Source organism: Oncorhynchus keta, chromosome 30 (genome assembly GCF_023373465.1).
Source record: "Oncorhynchus keta strain PuntledgeMale-10-30-2019 chromosome 30, Oket_V2, whole genome shotgun sequence".
NCBI classification, from domain to species: Eukaryota; Metazoa; Chordata; class Actinopteri; order Salmoniformes; family Salmonidae; genus Oncorhynchus; species Oncorhynchus keta.
Genome location: NC_068450.1, coordinates 37,651,610 through 37,666,102, shown reverse-complemented (window position 1 = coordinate 37,666,102; position 14,493 = coordinate 37,651,610). Strand labels below are relative to the sequence as shown.

The following is a 14,493-nucleotide window of genomic DNA, read 5'->3' as shown; positions in this document are numbered from 1 at the left end:
AAAACAAAAGAGGCACATAAGTGTACAATGACTTCGGTGTGCATTGTGTGATTTTAACCAATTATGAGTAGGCATTGCCTACTTGATGTCATTGGAAACTCATTTTCCTCTGTCTTTTACTACAAAACATAGAAACTTGCCATTTTCACATGTTGATGTTCTACTGGAGATGAATATGAAGTTGAAAACGTTTAAAACTTATTTCCCTTTAACACGTACGAAGCTTGTCTGGATGGACTCGTCTACCTTTTCTGACCAATCAATCTGGATATAATGTTACACACAGTTTATTGGTTGTATGAAAAGTACAGATGCTCATTCTGTTTTTGTTTAACATTAATAGGCCTGTATTATTTGCATGTTCACTATGGAACTTAAGATATGCACCTACTGTAATGACATCTGCCGTTGCTGCTAATAAATGACAAAAGACCCACCAAGAATCTGAATGGAAAGGGGTTTGTTGTGCACACATTTATAAACACTTGTAATCTCACCTTTACCAGAGGAGCTCAGGATGGCTAGCTGCCACCAAACACACTGTAGTCTAAGGGGGGTAAAAGTTTGAGTCTAGCATATAATTTTTACATTTGAAATTTATTTAACTAGGAAAGTCAGTTAAGAACAAATTATTGTTTTAAATGACAGCCAACCCCGGCCAAACCCTAACCCGGACAATCACGGCCGGTTGTGATACAGCCTGGTTCCGAACCAGGGTGTCTGGAGTGACTCCTCGAGCACTGAGATGCAGTGCATTAAACTGCGGTGCCACCCGGGAGCCGCAGTTGTGGGAGAAGTTGCAAATAGATCTGTCCCTATTAAAAGTATTTGGCCATTGGAATGCATTGCTATGGTGTATGTAGAAAGTGTCAAAAGGATTCTCCGGTAATCTAGTCTGAAGCTGTCTAATGTTCGTTTGGTGTCTTTAGCTCATAGGTTTTAGGAGTGGGCAGTAGAAAAATAATAATGAGTATCTCAAGTCGAACATACATAAGTGTTGATGTTACAAGCACAATAAAACCCTAAACGTATTACCACCATGTCAGAAACTCGGGATCCGACTCTTCCGCATAAGTTAGCAAGTCGGAAATGTCCGATTTTCCGACATGACCATAGATAGTTGCATTAGTACGTCAAATATTAATTGTTCAATAATTTCTTGCGTACAACATTAAATATGCACATACATTCAAATCGAATTTGCATATTACATACACACAATTCTATTTCATTTTAACACCCATTATTGTATAACCCCTGGAAAATGTCATGTTTATAGGACATTGCTATCTTGAGATATTTGAGTTTCTGGTTATTCATGAGTCCACCTGTCATTTTGGTTACATTTTTGGAAAAGGCTTTGCCATCGTGACCTGTGAATTATCTCCCGCGACCTTTTGACCCAGAAATCAGACACACAAATTGTAATGTCAGCAATGGTAAGGCCTACTACAGATATTAAACAAAGTGCTTCTGGGAGTATGTTGTATTATTGGGTAGTTCTAAAAGTAATGTTAATTTTACCCTCCCTAACATTAACCAGAAAGCATATTCATATTCTTAATGCTAAAATACTAGCTAAACATGTTATCTTGCTAAAATTGTAAGTGGACTGAGGTCGATTGAGGCCAGAATAATGAAAAATTCGAACAACAGATCAATCGGTGCATGGCATATTCAGCAAACGATGGCTACCTAGCTAATTTAGCTGAAATGTTCAGCAAGCTAACAAAACAATGGAAACGTTAGCTAGATAGTTAGCCAATTATGAGTTGCAAGGGTGCAGCATGTTCCTAAAACTATCGAGATAGTTTTGGTTGCTTGACCAGTTAGCTAGCTTGTATGGCTAACCATTTCTTTGCGCGTAGCCGCGCTAACAGTTAGCTTGACGTGGCTAGATTAGCACAAACTAGCTAATGGTAGTTGCTAACACAGCGACGAGTCTTGTGTTTCCATTTAAACAAACCTTCTGCGCTTGTTAAAATATTTGGTCGCGAGATAACAAGTCGTCCACCTCCACTTGTGGTGGAGACACTGGCCTACGAGACAGGCTTAAAACTGGCTATCCGTGCTGAGCGACATTTGGGCGTTTTAACCCCACTCACTCACGGGCAGTGGAAAAGTCGTGATCTGTGCCCCAGTTGACCACTCCTTGCCGACGCTGCGGTTTGCGAAATAAAGTAAAACTGTCAAATGATCTCATCAATCCGCTTGTATCTTTACTTTTACTTACCTATATGTCTCGTATTCCCTGTCCCTTCCCAACGTATTTATTTTCTTCGCTTTATCCACCTTTTCTCCTCCTTGTTCTTTCTGGTTTCTCGGTCAAGCTCGCTGGGAGCAAAGATGAATAGATATGCGGGGGGGTAGAGGGCGGGTATAACGGATGGATTTTACCGTAATTACGGATAAGCGTTAGCCGAACAAAATTCCCGTAATGGTGTGTCTTCAGTTGCAGAATGAACATTCCGCATCACACAGCACAATATAAATTAACTTCTCCACAAATATCCAACTGAATTAACATAAAAAATTATATATATATATTCAATTGGGTTGGTTCAAGGGGTATCACATCCGGCCGTGATTGTGAGTCCCATAGGGCAGCGTACAATTGATCCAGCGTCTTCCGAGTTTGTCCGTCATTGTAAATAATAGTTTGTTCTTAACTGATTTGCCTCGTCAAATAAAGGTTAAACAAAATAAAATAAATGTTGAAGGTTATGTCCCTGGTTTCTCCCCCAAGTCCCCCACACACATACCTCTGATGTCATCCCATTGATTGTCTTAGAAAACTAAATAGAAGTTGAACAGTATCCCACAAGAACGCATTAGCACATGCAAACAGAAAACCATAAAACTGGAGTTTAATCAAATGCTGCCAATACAGTATTTGTCTACGTCTCCCTGTGTAAGTGGATGACTGCATCAGTAGGCTGTCTGGTGCTGGCACTGTCTGCCTCCTAGTAGGATAATCAGCAGCAATTATGTGGTCCAAATTATACTTTATATCCTTCTGATGCTTTAGACAAGCGTTTAGATCAAACAGCTGGCAAAGTCTGCTTCATGCTCTGCTATTTGCCTTAAAAGGACTCTGGAAGCTTTAAGTCGAATGGTCAATTTCCTGAAGAGACCCCTGCGATGGTGAAGAATCTCTAGGTTTAAAACCCACACTGTACAAGATTACAAAGAGACTGTAATGCCGCACTCGAGGGGAAAAAATGATAAATAACTATGGTGCAGCCAGTGAGTTTAAAAAAAAACAACATTTTTTCATTCATTCCTTCATATCAAAACACTGTTTATTAGTTTGGGCCAGAGTAGGAAACTTACTGAAAATATTCATACAGTAACTTTCAAGGGGATCTCTGCAGTTGCTACATACATGTTTTACTTATAAATGAATGATATGTACCCATTGATTCTTGAAGTATATAACTTACAAATGCCCCATGAGCTTAGTTCAACTGTCCACCCCATAAGACATGCAAAATACAAGCTTGTTTTACTCCAATGTTTGTAAACAAAGTAAATGTAAACTAACACTATACATCCTCAAAACATGGTCAAATTTTGATTTGATGCATGGTCAGTCATAGCTATGAATTTTAGAGTGGTTCCATTTCTCCAGCCCCATCCCTCAGCTTTTTCATGAAACTAGGGTGGGGAGTACGCTTTGTTATTGTTTCAACAGCTGATTGCCCCTTTAAGTAGTATGTGCATCTAGATCAGAGACATAAACAACAGAGAGGGGGGCAACAGTGGACCAGAGAAAGGGAGAAGAAGATGGGAGACAGGGAGAGAAGAGTCTGGGGCTAAGTGAGACATCAAGAGGAAGACAGTCAGAGAGAGAATGAGAGAGCTGAAGAAAGAAATAACCTAAACCTCCACCGGGGAGGTAGTGTGTATGTGTCAGAGTGTCAGCGTCCCTGCCTGCTCTAGGTGTGTGACCATGTGTCTGCGCAGGTTGCTGTGGTTGTTGAACGAGGCGCCACAGTGGGAGCAGCTGTAGGGTTTCTCCCCAGAGTGGGTCCTCAGGTGGATGGTCAGACTGCCTTTCTGGGTGAAGCCCTTCCCACACAGGGAACACATGTACGGTTTCTCCCCTGTGTGGATGCGCATATGGACCCTCAGAGTTGTCTTGTTGACAAACGAGTTCCCGCACAGGTTGCATATGACAGGCGTCTCTCCTGTGTGGACCGCCCGGTGGCGGATCAAGTCAAGCCGGCGAGAGAAGCGCTTCCCACAGTCGCTACAGAGCAACGGCTTGGTACCGTGGGGTACGTGGTGGCGCTGGAACTGGTTTACAAGACCAGGGCGCCTCACAGTCGCACCCCCTGTTGCCAAGGTTGTTGTTGGGGTCCTTGGGGTGTTTTCTAGGGAAGCTACCTCGGCGATTTTCAGACCCCGTCCTCCTGCATCCCCTGTCGGCTGACCCCCTCTGTCACTTTGCACCCCCCTCATTGGAGGGCTGCCTGGCAGTGGTCCCCCAATAGAATGAGTGTTCAGCTGTATCTGATGGCTGATTGTGTGGTCCGGCAGCAGACCAGAGTGTGAGGGCAATCTCTGGGGCTGTTCTGGGGTTCTGAAGAAAGGGTAGTTCTCAGTACTGCTCACGCTGCACAGAGCTCCTTCACCTCGACTATGAGCGCTCATGCTGTAAGGCCCTTCATCATGACCCAGTCTCTGGCTGGCATGTTCTAGCTGTGGAGTCACCATAGTAATAGTCTCACCATCAATATTGTCTTGACCTACAGGAAACAAAATTATTAAATCATCGGTTTGTTATCTGGCTGTCAATTGTCTATATACCAGCCCATCATCTTCTTCCTCCTCCACACACCTGCATCAGGCCAACATCCTCCAAAGTCATCCTCAGCTCCCTCCTCCTCCTTTATCAAGATGACATCTGGACTCTCCACAACTGCACACTGAAAACACATATTCAGTCAGATATGTACATATTTCTAGAGTAGTAGTAGCCTATGTCAGTAATGTATGAGGAGCTATTATTGCCACACCTCTTTTTTGACTGTGGATGGACTCTCCTCTTCCCCTATTGTAATAGAAGCGTCATCCCTGTTGTTAACAGCCGCGTGGCGCTCAGGTGTCTTATCTATGAGTAAGAGCATAGGTCAAAAACCGTTCCACTCCCAACATAATATGATCAATTGACTGGTCGCCCAGCTAGCAGCATTTGGAGAACCTGAACCAACCTGTGAGTTTTGCCCGAGGCTTGCACAAAGTTCTGCCAAAAGAAAAACGACTGCCCCGCGGTGTACTCGCCCGTTGTAGCCGCAGGGAGAAAAGCTCGCTCTTCATCCCTTTCATCTTCATCTTCAGCGCTTCGTTGTCTTTGTAGCTGCGAGAAATCTCCAAGTGTAAATCAGCCGAGCTCTCGGAAAAGAGTTGACTGATCTCGACAACGGCCGCTCTAGCAAGTGCGTCCATTATGGAAGCGAGTTGGGTCTGTAAAGACAAATGAGCCTGCATTTTTGTTGACATCGATTCCAGTGGCGAGATAAAAGACAGGGAGAAATTGGAAAAAATCAGATCATTGATCAGACAAGCTGTGACGCTTTTGTCAGTGTACACAAAACTACTTCCGGTGAATAAAAGCAGTGCTGACCGTAATTATAAGAAAACCTCCGCAGATTTTTTTGGTGAGGACGAGCGCCACAGATGAATGCGTACAGTGCCTTCAGAAAGAATTCACACCCCTTGACTTTTTCCACATTTGTTTCTGTTACAGCCTGAATTTAATTAAATGTAGATTTTTTTTCCACTGGCCTACACACAATACCCCATAATGTCAAAGTGAGCCTTGAATTTCAACAACAGATTCAACCACAAAGACCAGGGAGGTTTTCCAATGACTCACAAAGAAGGGCACCGATTGGTAGAGAAATAAACTAATTTAAAAAAGCAGACATTGAATATTTCTTTGAGCATGGAGAAGTTATTAATTACGCTTCGGATGGTGCATCAGTCACTACAAACATACAGGTGTCGTTCCTTACTCTTTTGCTGGAGAGGAAGGAAACCACTCAGGGATTTCACCATCTGGCCAATGGTGACTTTAAAACAGTTTAATGGCTGTGATAGGAGAAAACTGAGGATAGATCAACAATATTGTAGTTACTCCACAATACTAACCTAAATTACAGAGTGAAAAGAAGGAAGCCTGTACAGAATAAAAATATTCAAAAAAATGAATCCTGCTTGAAATGAGGAACTAAAGTAAAATTGCAAGTAATGTGGCAAAAAAAGAACTGTTTTAACTACAAAGTGTTATGTTTGAGGAAATCCAAAACAACCCATCACATCACTAAGTATAACTCTTCATATACTCTCCATGGTGGTGGATGCCACAAAGTTGGAAGCACAGAATCATCTAGAATGTCATTGTATGCTCTAGCGTTAAGAGTTCCCTTCACTGGAACTAAGGGGCCTAGCCCGAACCATGAAAAACAGCACCAGACCATTATTCCTCCTCCACCAAACTTTATTGTTGGCACTATGCATTCGGAAAGGTAGCATCTCCTGGCATCCGCCAAACCCAGATTCGTCTGTCGGACTGCCAGATGAAGAAGTGTGATTCATCACTCCAGAGAACGCGTTTCCACTGCTCCAGAGTCCAATGGCGGCAGGCTTTACACCACTCAAGCTGGCGCATGGTGATCTTAGGCTTGTGTGCAGCTGCTCAGCCATGGAAACCCATTTCATGAAGCTCCCTGCGAACATTTCTTGTGCTGATGTTGCTTCCAGAGGCAGTTTGGAACACAGTTGTGAAAGTTGCAACCGAAGACAGATGTGCTTCAGCACTTGGCAGTCCCGTTCTGTGAGTTTGTGTGGCCTACCACTTCGCGGCTGAACCGTTGTTGCTCCTAGGCGTTTCCATTTCACAATAACAGAGCTTACAATGGAACGGGGCAGCTCTAGCAGGACACAAATCTGATGAACTGACTTGTTGGAAAGGTGGCATTCTATGATAGTGCCACGTTGAGTCACTGAGCTGTTCAGTAAGGCCATTTTTTATTTATTTTTATTTTTTATTTTACCTTTATTTAACCAGGAAGGCAAGTTGAGAACAAGTTCTCATTTACAATTGCGACCTGGCCAAGATAAAGCAAAGCAGTTCGACAGATACAAACATACAGACACAGAGTTACACAAATGATGGAGTAAAACAAACATAGAAAGAATTGGTTTTGGGGGTGACTAGAGTAATCTGGGGTTTTGGTTTTGAGGGAGGGGTGACTATATACGGCCAAAGAAAGAATTGGTTTTGGGGTGACTGCTGGAGCGTGTGCTACAGGTGGGAGATGCTATGGTGACCAGCGAGCTGAGATAAGGGGGACTTTACCTAGCAGGGTCTTGTAGATGACATGGAGCCAGTGGGTTTGGCGACGAGTATGAAGCGAGGGCCAGCCAACGAGAGCGTACAGGTCGCAATGGTGGGTAGTATATGGGGCTTTGGTGACAAAAAGGATTACACTGTGATAGACTGCATCCAATTTGTTGAGTAGGGTATTGGAGGCTATTTTGTAAATGACATATCGCCAAAGTCGAGGATTGGTAGGATGGTCAGTTTTACAAGGGTATGTTTGGCAGCATGAGTGAAGGATGCTTTGTTGCGAAATAGGAAGCCAATTCTAGATTTAACTTTGGATTGGAGATGTTTGATATGGGTCTGGAAGGAGAGTTTACAGTCTAACCAGACACCTAAGTATTTGTAGTTGTCCACGTATTCTAAGTCAGAGCCGTCCAGAGTAGTGATGTTGGACAGGCGGGTAGGTGCAGGTAGCGATCGGTTGAAGAGCATGCATTTAGTTTTACTTGTATTTAAGAGCAATTGGAGGCCACGGAAGGAGAGTTGTATGGCATTGAAGCTTGCCTGGAGGGTTGTTAACACAGTGTCCAAAGAAGGGCCGGAAGTATACAGAATGGTGTCGTCTGCGTAGAGGTGGATCAGAGACTCACCAGCACCAAGAGCGACCTCATTGATGTATACAGAGAAGAGAGTCGGTCCAAGAATTGCACCCTGTGGCACCCCCATAGAGACTGCCAGAGGTCCGGACAGCAGACCCTCCGATTTGACACACTGAACTCTATCAGAGAAGTAGTTGGTGAACCAGGCGAGGCAATCATTTGAGAAACCAAGGCTGTCGAGTCTGCCGATGAGGATGTGGTGATTGAGTCGAAAGCCTTGGCCAGATCAATGAATACGGCTGCACAGTAATGTTTCTTATCGATGGCGGTTAAGATATCGTTTAGGACCTTGAGCGTGGCTGAGGTGCACCCATGACCAGCTCTGAAACCAGATTGCAGAGAAGGTATGGTGAGATTCGAAATGGTCGGTAATCTGTTTGTTGACTTGACTTTCAAAGACCTTAGAAAGGCATGGTAGGATAGATATAGGTCTGTAGCAGTTTGGGTCAAGAGTGTCCCCCCCTTTGAAGAGGGGGATGACCGCAGCTGCTTTCCAATCTTTGGGAATCTCAGACGACACGAAAGAGAGGTTGAACAGGCTAGTAATAGGGGTGGCAACAATTTCGGCAGATAATTTTAGAAAGAAAGGGTCCAGATTGTCTAGCCCGGCTGATTTGTAGGGGTCCAGATTTTGCAGCTCTTTCAGAACATCAGCTGAATGGATTTGGGAGAAGGAGAAATGGGGAATGCTTGGGCGAGTTGCTGTTTGGGGTGCAGTGCTGTTGACCGGGGTAGGAGTAGCCAGGTGGAAAGCATGGCCAGCCGTAGAAAAATGCTTATTGAAATTCTCAATTATGGTGGATTTATCAGTGGTGACAGTGTTTCCTATCTTCAGTGCAGTGGGCACCTGAGAGGAGGTGTTCTTATTCTCCATGGACTTTACAGTGTCCCAGAACTTTTTCGAGTTAGTGTTGCAGGAAGCAAATTTCTGCTTGAAAAAGCTAGCCTTGGCTTTTCTAAATACCTGTGTATAATGGTTTCTAGCTTCCCTGAACATATGCATATCACGGGGGCTGTTCGATGCTAATGCATAACGCCATAGTATATTTTTGTGTTGGTTAAGGGCAGTCAGGTCTGGGGAGAACCAAGGGCTATATCTGTTCCTGGTTCTAAATTTCTTGAATGGGGCATGTTTATTTAAGATGGTTAGGAAGGCATTTAAAAAAAATATCCAGGCATCCTCTACTGACGGGATGAGATCAATATCCTTCCAGGATACCCCGGCCAGGTCGATTTGAAAGGCCTGCTCGCGGAAGTGTTTCAGGGAGCGTTTTACAGTGATGAGGGGAGGTCGTTTGACCGCTGACCCATTACGGATGCAGGCAATGAGGCAGTGATCGCTGAGATCTTGGTTGAAGACAGCAGAGGTGTATTTAGAGGGGATGTTGGTTTGGATGATATCTATGAGGGTGCCCGTGTTTAAGGCTTTGGGGAGGTACCTGGTAGGTTCATTGATAATTTGTGTGAGATTGAGGGCATCAAGTTTAGTTTGTAGGATGGCTGGGGTGTTAAGCATGTTCCAGTTTAGGTCGCCTAGCAGCACGAGCTCTGAAGATATATGGGGGGCAATTAGTTCACATATGGTGTCCAGAGCACAGCTGGGGGCAGATTCTACTTCCAATGTTTGGCTATGGAGATTGCATGGCTGTGTGCTCGATTTTATACACCTGTCAGCAACCGGTGTGCCTGAAATAACCAAATCCACACATTTTAAGGGGTGTCCACATACTTTTGTATATAAAGTGTATATTAGTATTTATTTTCTAATACATTGTTGACAAATGCTACCATTTTTCTTCCACTTTGACATTACAGAGTATTTTGTGTAAATTATTGAATAAAAAATGACGATGTAATATTTTTTTTTTATCCCACTTTGTAACACAACAAAATGTGGAAAAAGTCAAGGGGTGTGAATACTTTCTGAAGGCACTGTGTCTTCAGACTCATATTTGCTCGTGACTGGAAATTGGAATTCATGATCATGAACTAATTTTAACAGCAAAATGTAATCAGTCAACGAGTGCAATTTGTATGAACAGGCCCCTCTTGCTTTTTGTTGTTGCAAGCATTCTGTCATGGAAAGTTAATATCGCACTCCTCTGACAAGCAAAAGGAATATCTGATTTATGTGATGTTGGAATGTCATGCCTTGATGGCAAGTCTCATAACTCACAATAACGCTCAGTGAATGGAATAAGAGTGTAATTGTTGTATTCCAAGACTATCTGTTAATGAATATCATCACAATTGTCATAAATCATTTTAAAAATATTTTTTATTCAAGATAGATCATCGTAAACCCAAGAGCCTTTTGAATCCTTATTTGGGCTGCAGTGCAGCCGTACTTAATAACTTTACCCATAATAAAAACATACATAGGTTGTCTTTCTGAAAAAGAAATCAAAATAATTCATTGACGTTTTATTTTTCTGTGCACAAACTTCCACAAACTTCCACAAAGTTTGTTCTGTGCACAAACTTCCACAACAGACACGATAATGAAATTGGAAAGAACACAGCATGTGTTAAATATGGTTTAAAAAGTCACAACAGGTTACAATTTACACACATTGTTGGATTCTGAGTATAATCCCAAACCTTAACAAAGCCAGCTTTTGAATATACAGTAGTAATGTGTCACTCTTCAAGAAGTTATGCTCATACATGCTAAACACTTGTCGTGTTCCAAACTGTAAAACTATACTTCATCATGTGGCTTATTTGAATCTCTTTCCCATGTCTTTAGCATTAGCTTAAGCCTGTGCTTCAATTAACCCTCTAACTTCTCTTCCCTCTTGCTCTCTCCCTACCGCTGAGCTCTCCTCACTCTCATTCTCTTTCCCGTCTTTTACTTCGTTCTCCCTTCCCTCATCTCCCTCCTCTTGTTGACCATCTATCTTCCCAGTTTCCTCACTCTCCTCCTCTTTCTTCTCTGCAGTGGTTTCTACCTCTTCGTCTTTCATCTTTTCACTCTTCTTCTCCTCTTCCTCCTTGTCCTTCCTCTCCTTCTCTATTTTGGAGAGGTGATGGCAGAGTGCCTGGACATAGGTGAACACACACATCGGGTCCGGGCTGTTCCCCATCAGGATCATATCACCAACCTCCAACAGGGGGCAGCAGTCAGCCATGGTCCTGAGAGAGAGAGAGAGCGAGAGAGAGAGAGAGAGAGAGAGAGAGAGAGAGAGAGAGAGAGAGAGAGAGAGAGAGAGAGAGAGAGAGAGAGAGAGAGAAAGAGAGAGAAAGGATGATGAATCATTTACAACACACACACTCAGACACAAACACACCTATATATATATATACACAAACACAGCCTTGTACTCTGCTGTATTGAAGGCCAGGGTGAAATTCTTCTCTCTCTCAGATGAGCTCAGGGCTGAGAAGTCGAAAGCGTCCGGGAAGAAGCGATGGATGAGTGCACAGAACGCCAGCCCATCACACCACGATGATGAGAAGTTCTCTATGGAAACACCCTGGGAAAGAGAGGGTATGGTGTCAGGTAGGGTTATGGTGCTCCAATGTCAGTACCTCTGGTGTACATGACCATCAACATCCCCTCACCTCGTACTTGCGTGTTTTGTTTTGACACCAGGAAAGCACTTTCTGTTTGATTGACCCCCCGTTTGCCACAGCCATAGATGATCTCTGAAGTTTGAAGTTGCAGACAACCGGTGTCCTGGAAATAAATGAAAAGACAATGCAATTATTGCCATAATAAACATGAGCATGTTGCAGTTTGTCATATTGGACATGTCAGAACTCAGAATCTTACTCAGAGTCATTTTTCTGGAACTTTGCTATGATGTCCTTTTTAGTGGAAGGCCGGGCAGAGCGGGCAGAGCTCCGGGGTCGGGCCACAGAGGATGGGGTAGAGGCGATGTGATTCACGCCACTCTTTCTTTTGGTCTTTCCTTGCTTCTCCACCTCCTTGCTTTTCTCTTTAACCTTTCCCCCTCCTGCCCCTTCCTTTTCTTTTACTGGTTTGCTCTTGTTCTCCGGTGCCTTCCCTCCCTCTCCCTTCCCTCCCTCTCTCTCTCCCTCTCCCTCTCCCTCTCCCTCTCCCTTCCCTCCCTCTCCCTTCCCTCCCTCTCTCGCTCCCTTCTCTCCCTCTCCCTCTCCGTCTCCCTCTCCATTCCCTCCCTCTCCCTCTCCCTTCCCTGCCTCTCCCTTCTCTCCCTCTCCCTTCCCTGCCTCTCCCTTCTCTCCCTCTCCCTTCCCTGCCTCTCCCTTCTCTCCCTCTCCCTTCCCTGCCTCTCCCTTCTCTCCCTCTCCCTTCTCTCCCTCTCCCTTCCTTGCCTCTCCCTTCCCTGCCTCTCCCTTCTCTCCCTCTCCCTTCCCTGCCTCTCCCTTCCCTGCCTCTCCCTTCTCTCCCTCTCCCTTCCCTGCCTCTCCCTTCTCTCCCTCTCCCTTCCCTGCCTCTCCCTTCCCTGCCTCTCCCTTCTCTCCCTCTCCCTTCTCTCCCTTCCCTGCCTCTCCCTCTCCCTTCCCTGCCTCTCCCTTCTCTCCCTCTCCCTTCTCTCCCTCTCCCTTCCCTGCCTCTCCCTTCTCTCCCTCTCCCTTCCCTGCCTCTCCCTTCTCTCCCTCTCCCTTCTCTCCCTTCCCTGCCTCTCCCTCTCCCTTCCCTCCCTTCACTTTTCTGTCTTTCCCTTTATCTCCTTTTATCTTCTTTTCTGTTTTTCCCTCTCCTATCTTTTCCCCCTTCCCCTTTTTCCTGGCAATATTTTCTCTCCCCTTCTCTTTGTCCTCCTTCACATCCTCTTTCTCAATCTCTCCATTCTTGACCACCTCTTGACCCTTTCTATTCTTGTCCTCCTCCTTCTCCCCTCCTTCTCTCCCTCCCCCTTCTTCTCTCCGTTCACCATTTTGAACACTTCTGTTTCTCCGGTGTCTGCACCTTGAGATGTTCCCTCACCCTTACAAGCCTCTTCACCATTAACCACAATGGCGTCGGTTACTGGCTGAGACTCCTCTACATTTCCAACGCTAGCCTCTGCTGCCTGTTCCGGCGCTTTCTCCGTATTAGCCCCAGACTTAACCACATGACCTTCCACTGTGTCCTCCGCCAGGTGGTCTCTCTTAGGGGGGTCACACTCCTGCACTGAAGCCTCTCTCTCTGTCTGAGAGACAAACCAGATAAGATTACAATCGGTTATTCTGAGCAGTTGAGGTAGTTTTGGTTAGGGTTAGGGACAAAGCAAAATGGTACAGGACTGTTGTCATAGACCTGATTCTAAATCAGTTGTTTAGGGGAGAGACGATGTAAAGTGACATTATAACTAGTTCAAAACTAAATGAGAAAATGTGTCTGCTTCACTTCACTCAAAAAACATACCTCCGGCTGTAGAGTTGTTTATGGCTGTAATATTACACACACATTTCTATCATGTTTTATGGCTTTCATTACGATTCAAACATATGACATGTTTATGTTGTTTTTATGTTATGCATTGAGATGTATAAAGTTGCAGTGTGTTGGAATTATGTTAGGTAAGTGAACTGTCCCAGGTGTCACATCAAGTCGTGACTCAGAGTGGTGACTCATCAGTGGAAATAAGATAGACGCACATGTGTGTGTGTGTCCGTGTGTGTGTGTGTGTTGAGAGTGAGAAAGGGATAAACATTCCCGTGCCAGAGTTTGCCACGGGAACAGGTGTAGCCCAGCGCTTAGGTTATACGCAGGCAGCCACAACACCCACCAAGCCCTCCCACTATCTTCACTCCGTATACTACATCTGACTACAGCGCAAATACATCTAACAAGCCTGCCACCTCATTGTAAGGCTACATGACGTTGTCTCAATACCAAGAAGTGTGTATTGGTTTGTCTGTAGGTGGTTGAGGTTTGCCTCTGTATGCATTTCGTCTTCTGTATCTGTTTATGGGTCTATTTCTTTCATCATCAACACACACACACATACCTGATTGTTTTTGTTGTCCTCCATCTGGTTGGCTGTTGCGTCTTTCCCAGAATCGTCCTGGCGGAGTGATACATCGTCCATGGTTCCGTGGACTTTCTGTGTTTGTCAGTCCAACTTCCTCTGAAACATAAAGTCAAATCAGACTCTTCCTCTCCAAGGTTATTGGATTGAACGCTCAATATCTAAAGGTCCAACTTTCATGCAGTCAGTTTAGACTCAATGTTCTGTTCGAGGCAGATTTCTCCCTTGCACTCTCTCTCTCTCTCTTTCTACCTCTCTGTCTCTCTCTCTCTCTGAAAGTGCTGTCTGGTGTGTGTTGTTTAGTGAGTGCCCCCTGCCACCCTCCTTGTGAGGATTCCGAGCCACTTTATCTGACCTTCAGAACAACACAGGTTCCAGAAATAGAGCTAGTGACATCGGCACAGTCCAACAGCCAGGACAGCTGCATCTGCTCTGGAAACCATGGGTACACAGACATATACACACACACACTCAAACACACATATGCATACATACACACCTGAATACACACCTACATAGACAGACAGATAGACAGACAGGCACACACACACACACTCTC

General features: G+C 44.6%; 4 protein-coding genes across 16 annotated transcripts in view; 1 reads left to right on the top strand and 3 right to left on the bottom strand.

Annotated features, from left to right (window-relative positions):
• Positions 1 to 2,388, bottom strand: part of LOC118363516 (catenin delta-1-like) — a 32,232-nt gene extending 29,844 nt beyond the window's left edge. For 7 of the 11 annotated variants that reach the window (XM_035744444.2, XM_035744447.2, XM_035744443.2 and 4 more), the window contains exon 1: positions 2,234 to 2,388. The gene's annotated coding sequence lies outside the window, so the exon portion shown is untranslated. The remainder of the gene's footprint in view (positions 1 to 2,233) is intronic. The other 4 variants (XM_035744448.2, XM_035744445.2, XM_035744449.2 and 1 more) reach the window with 1 other exon arrangement.
• Positions 1 to 14,493, top strand: part of LOC118363971 (equilibrative nucleobase transporter 1-like) — a 46,369-nt gene that overhangs the window by 1,488 nt on the left and 30,388 nt on the right. The window contains exon 1 of one of the 3 annotated variants that reach the window (XM_052488397.1): positions 11,346 to 11,494. The exons of the other annotated variants lie outside the window; for them this stretch is intronic. The gene's annotated coding sequence lies outside the window, so the exon portion shown is untranslated. Of the gene's footprint in view, positions 1 to 11,345; positions 11,495 to 14,493 lie in introns of those variants that run through there. 3 annotated transcript variants of the gene reach the window in all.
• On the bottom strand, positions 3,285 to 5,601 carry LOC118363514 (zinc finger protein 135-like). The gene is made up of 4 exons (XM_035744442.1): positions 5,217 to 5,601; positions 5,022 to 5,116; positions 4,844 to 4,931; positions 3,285 to 4,751 (listed from the first exon to the last, which is right to left on the bottom strand). Exons 1-4 carry the CDS (start codon positions 5,503 to 5,505, stop codon positions 3,913 to 3,915), a joined length of 1,311 nt encoding a protein of 436 aa, XP_035600335.1. The 5' UTR covers positions 5,506 to 5,601; the 3' UTR covers positions 3,285 to 3,912.
• Positions 10,253 to 13,994, bottom strand: LOC118363515 (uncharacterized). Its single transcript, XM_052487016.1, has 6 exons — positions 13,914 to 13,994; positions 12,908 to 13,112; positions 11,768 to 12,839; positions 11,557 to 11,671; positions 11,317 to 11,468; positions 10,253 to 11,127 (listed from the first exon to the last, which is right to left on the bottom strand). Exons 1-6 carry the CDS (start codon positions 13,992 to 13,994, stop codon positions 10,749 to 10,751), a joined length of 2,004 nt encoding a protein of 667 aa, XP_052342976.1. The 3' UTR covers positions 10,253 to 10,748.

Excerpts from the sequence above, each read along its gene's own strand:
- LOC118363515 (XM_052487016.1), bottom strand. The coding sequence starts at position 13,994 with ATGGACGATGTATCACTCCGCCAGGACGATTCTGGGAAAGACGCAACA. Across the intron at positions 11,672-11,767 it reads TTCCAGAAAAATGACTCTGA|GACACCGGTTGTCTGCAACT; the intron begins GTAAGATTCTGA and ends ATTTATTTCCAG. Across the intron at positions 11,128-11,316 it reads CTGGCCTTCAATACAGCAGA|GACCATGGCTGACTGCTGCC; the intron begins GTACAAGGCTGT and ends TCTCTCTCTCAG.
- LOC118363514 (XM_035744442.1), bottom strand. The coding sequence starts at position 5,505 with ATGTCAACAAAAATGCAGGCTCATTTGTCTTTACAGACCCAACTCGCT. Across the intron at positions 5,117-5,216 it reads GCCTCGGGCAAAACTCACAG|ATAAGACACCTGAGCGCCAC; the intron begins GTTGGTTCAGGT and ends TCTTACTCATAG. Across the intron at positions 4,932-5,021 it reads CATCCACAGTCAAAAAAGAG|TGTGCAGTTGTGGAGAGTCC; the intron begins GTGTGGCAATAA and ends ATGTGTTTTCAG.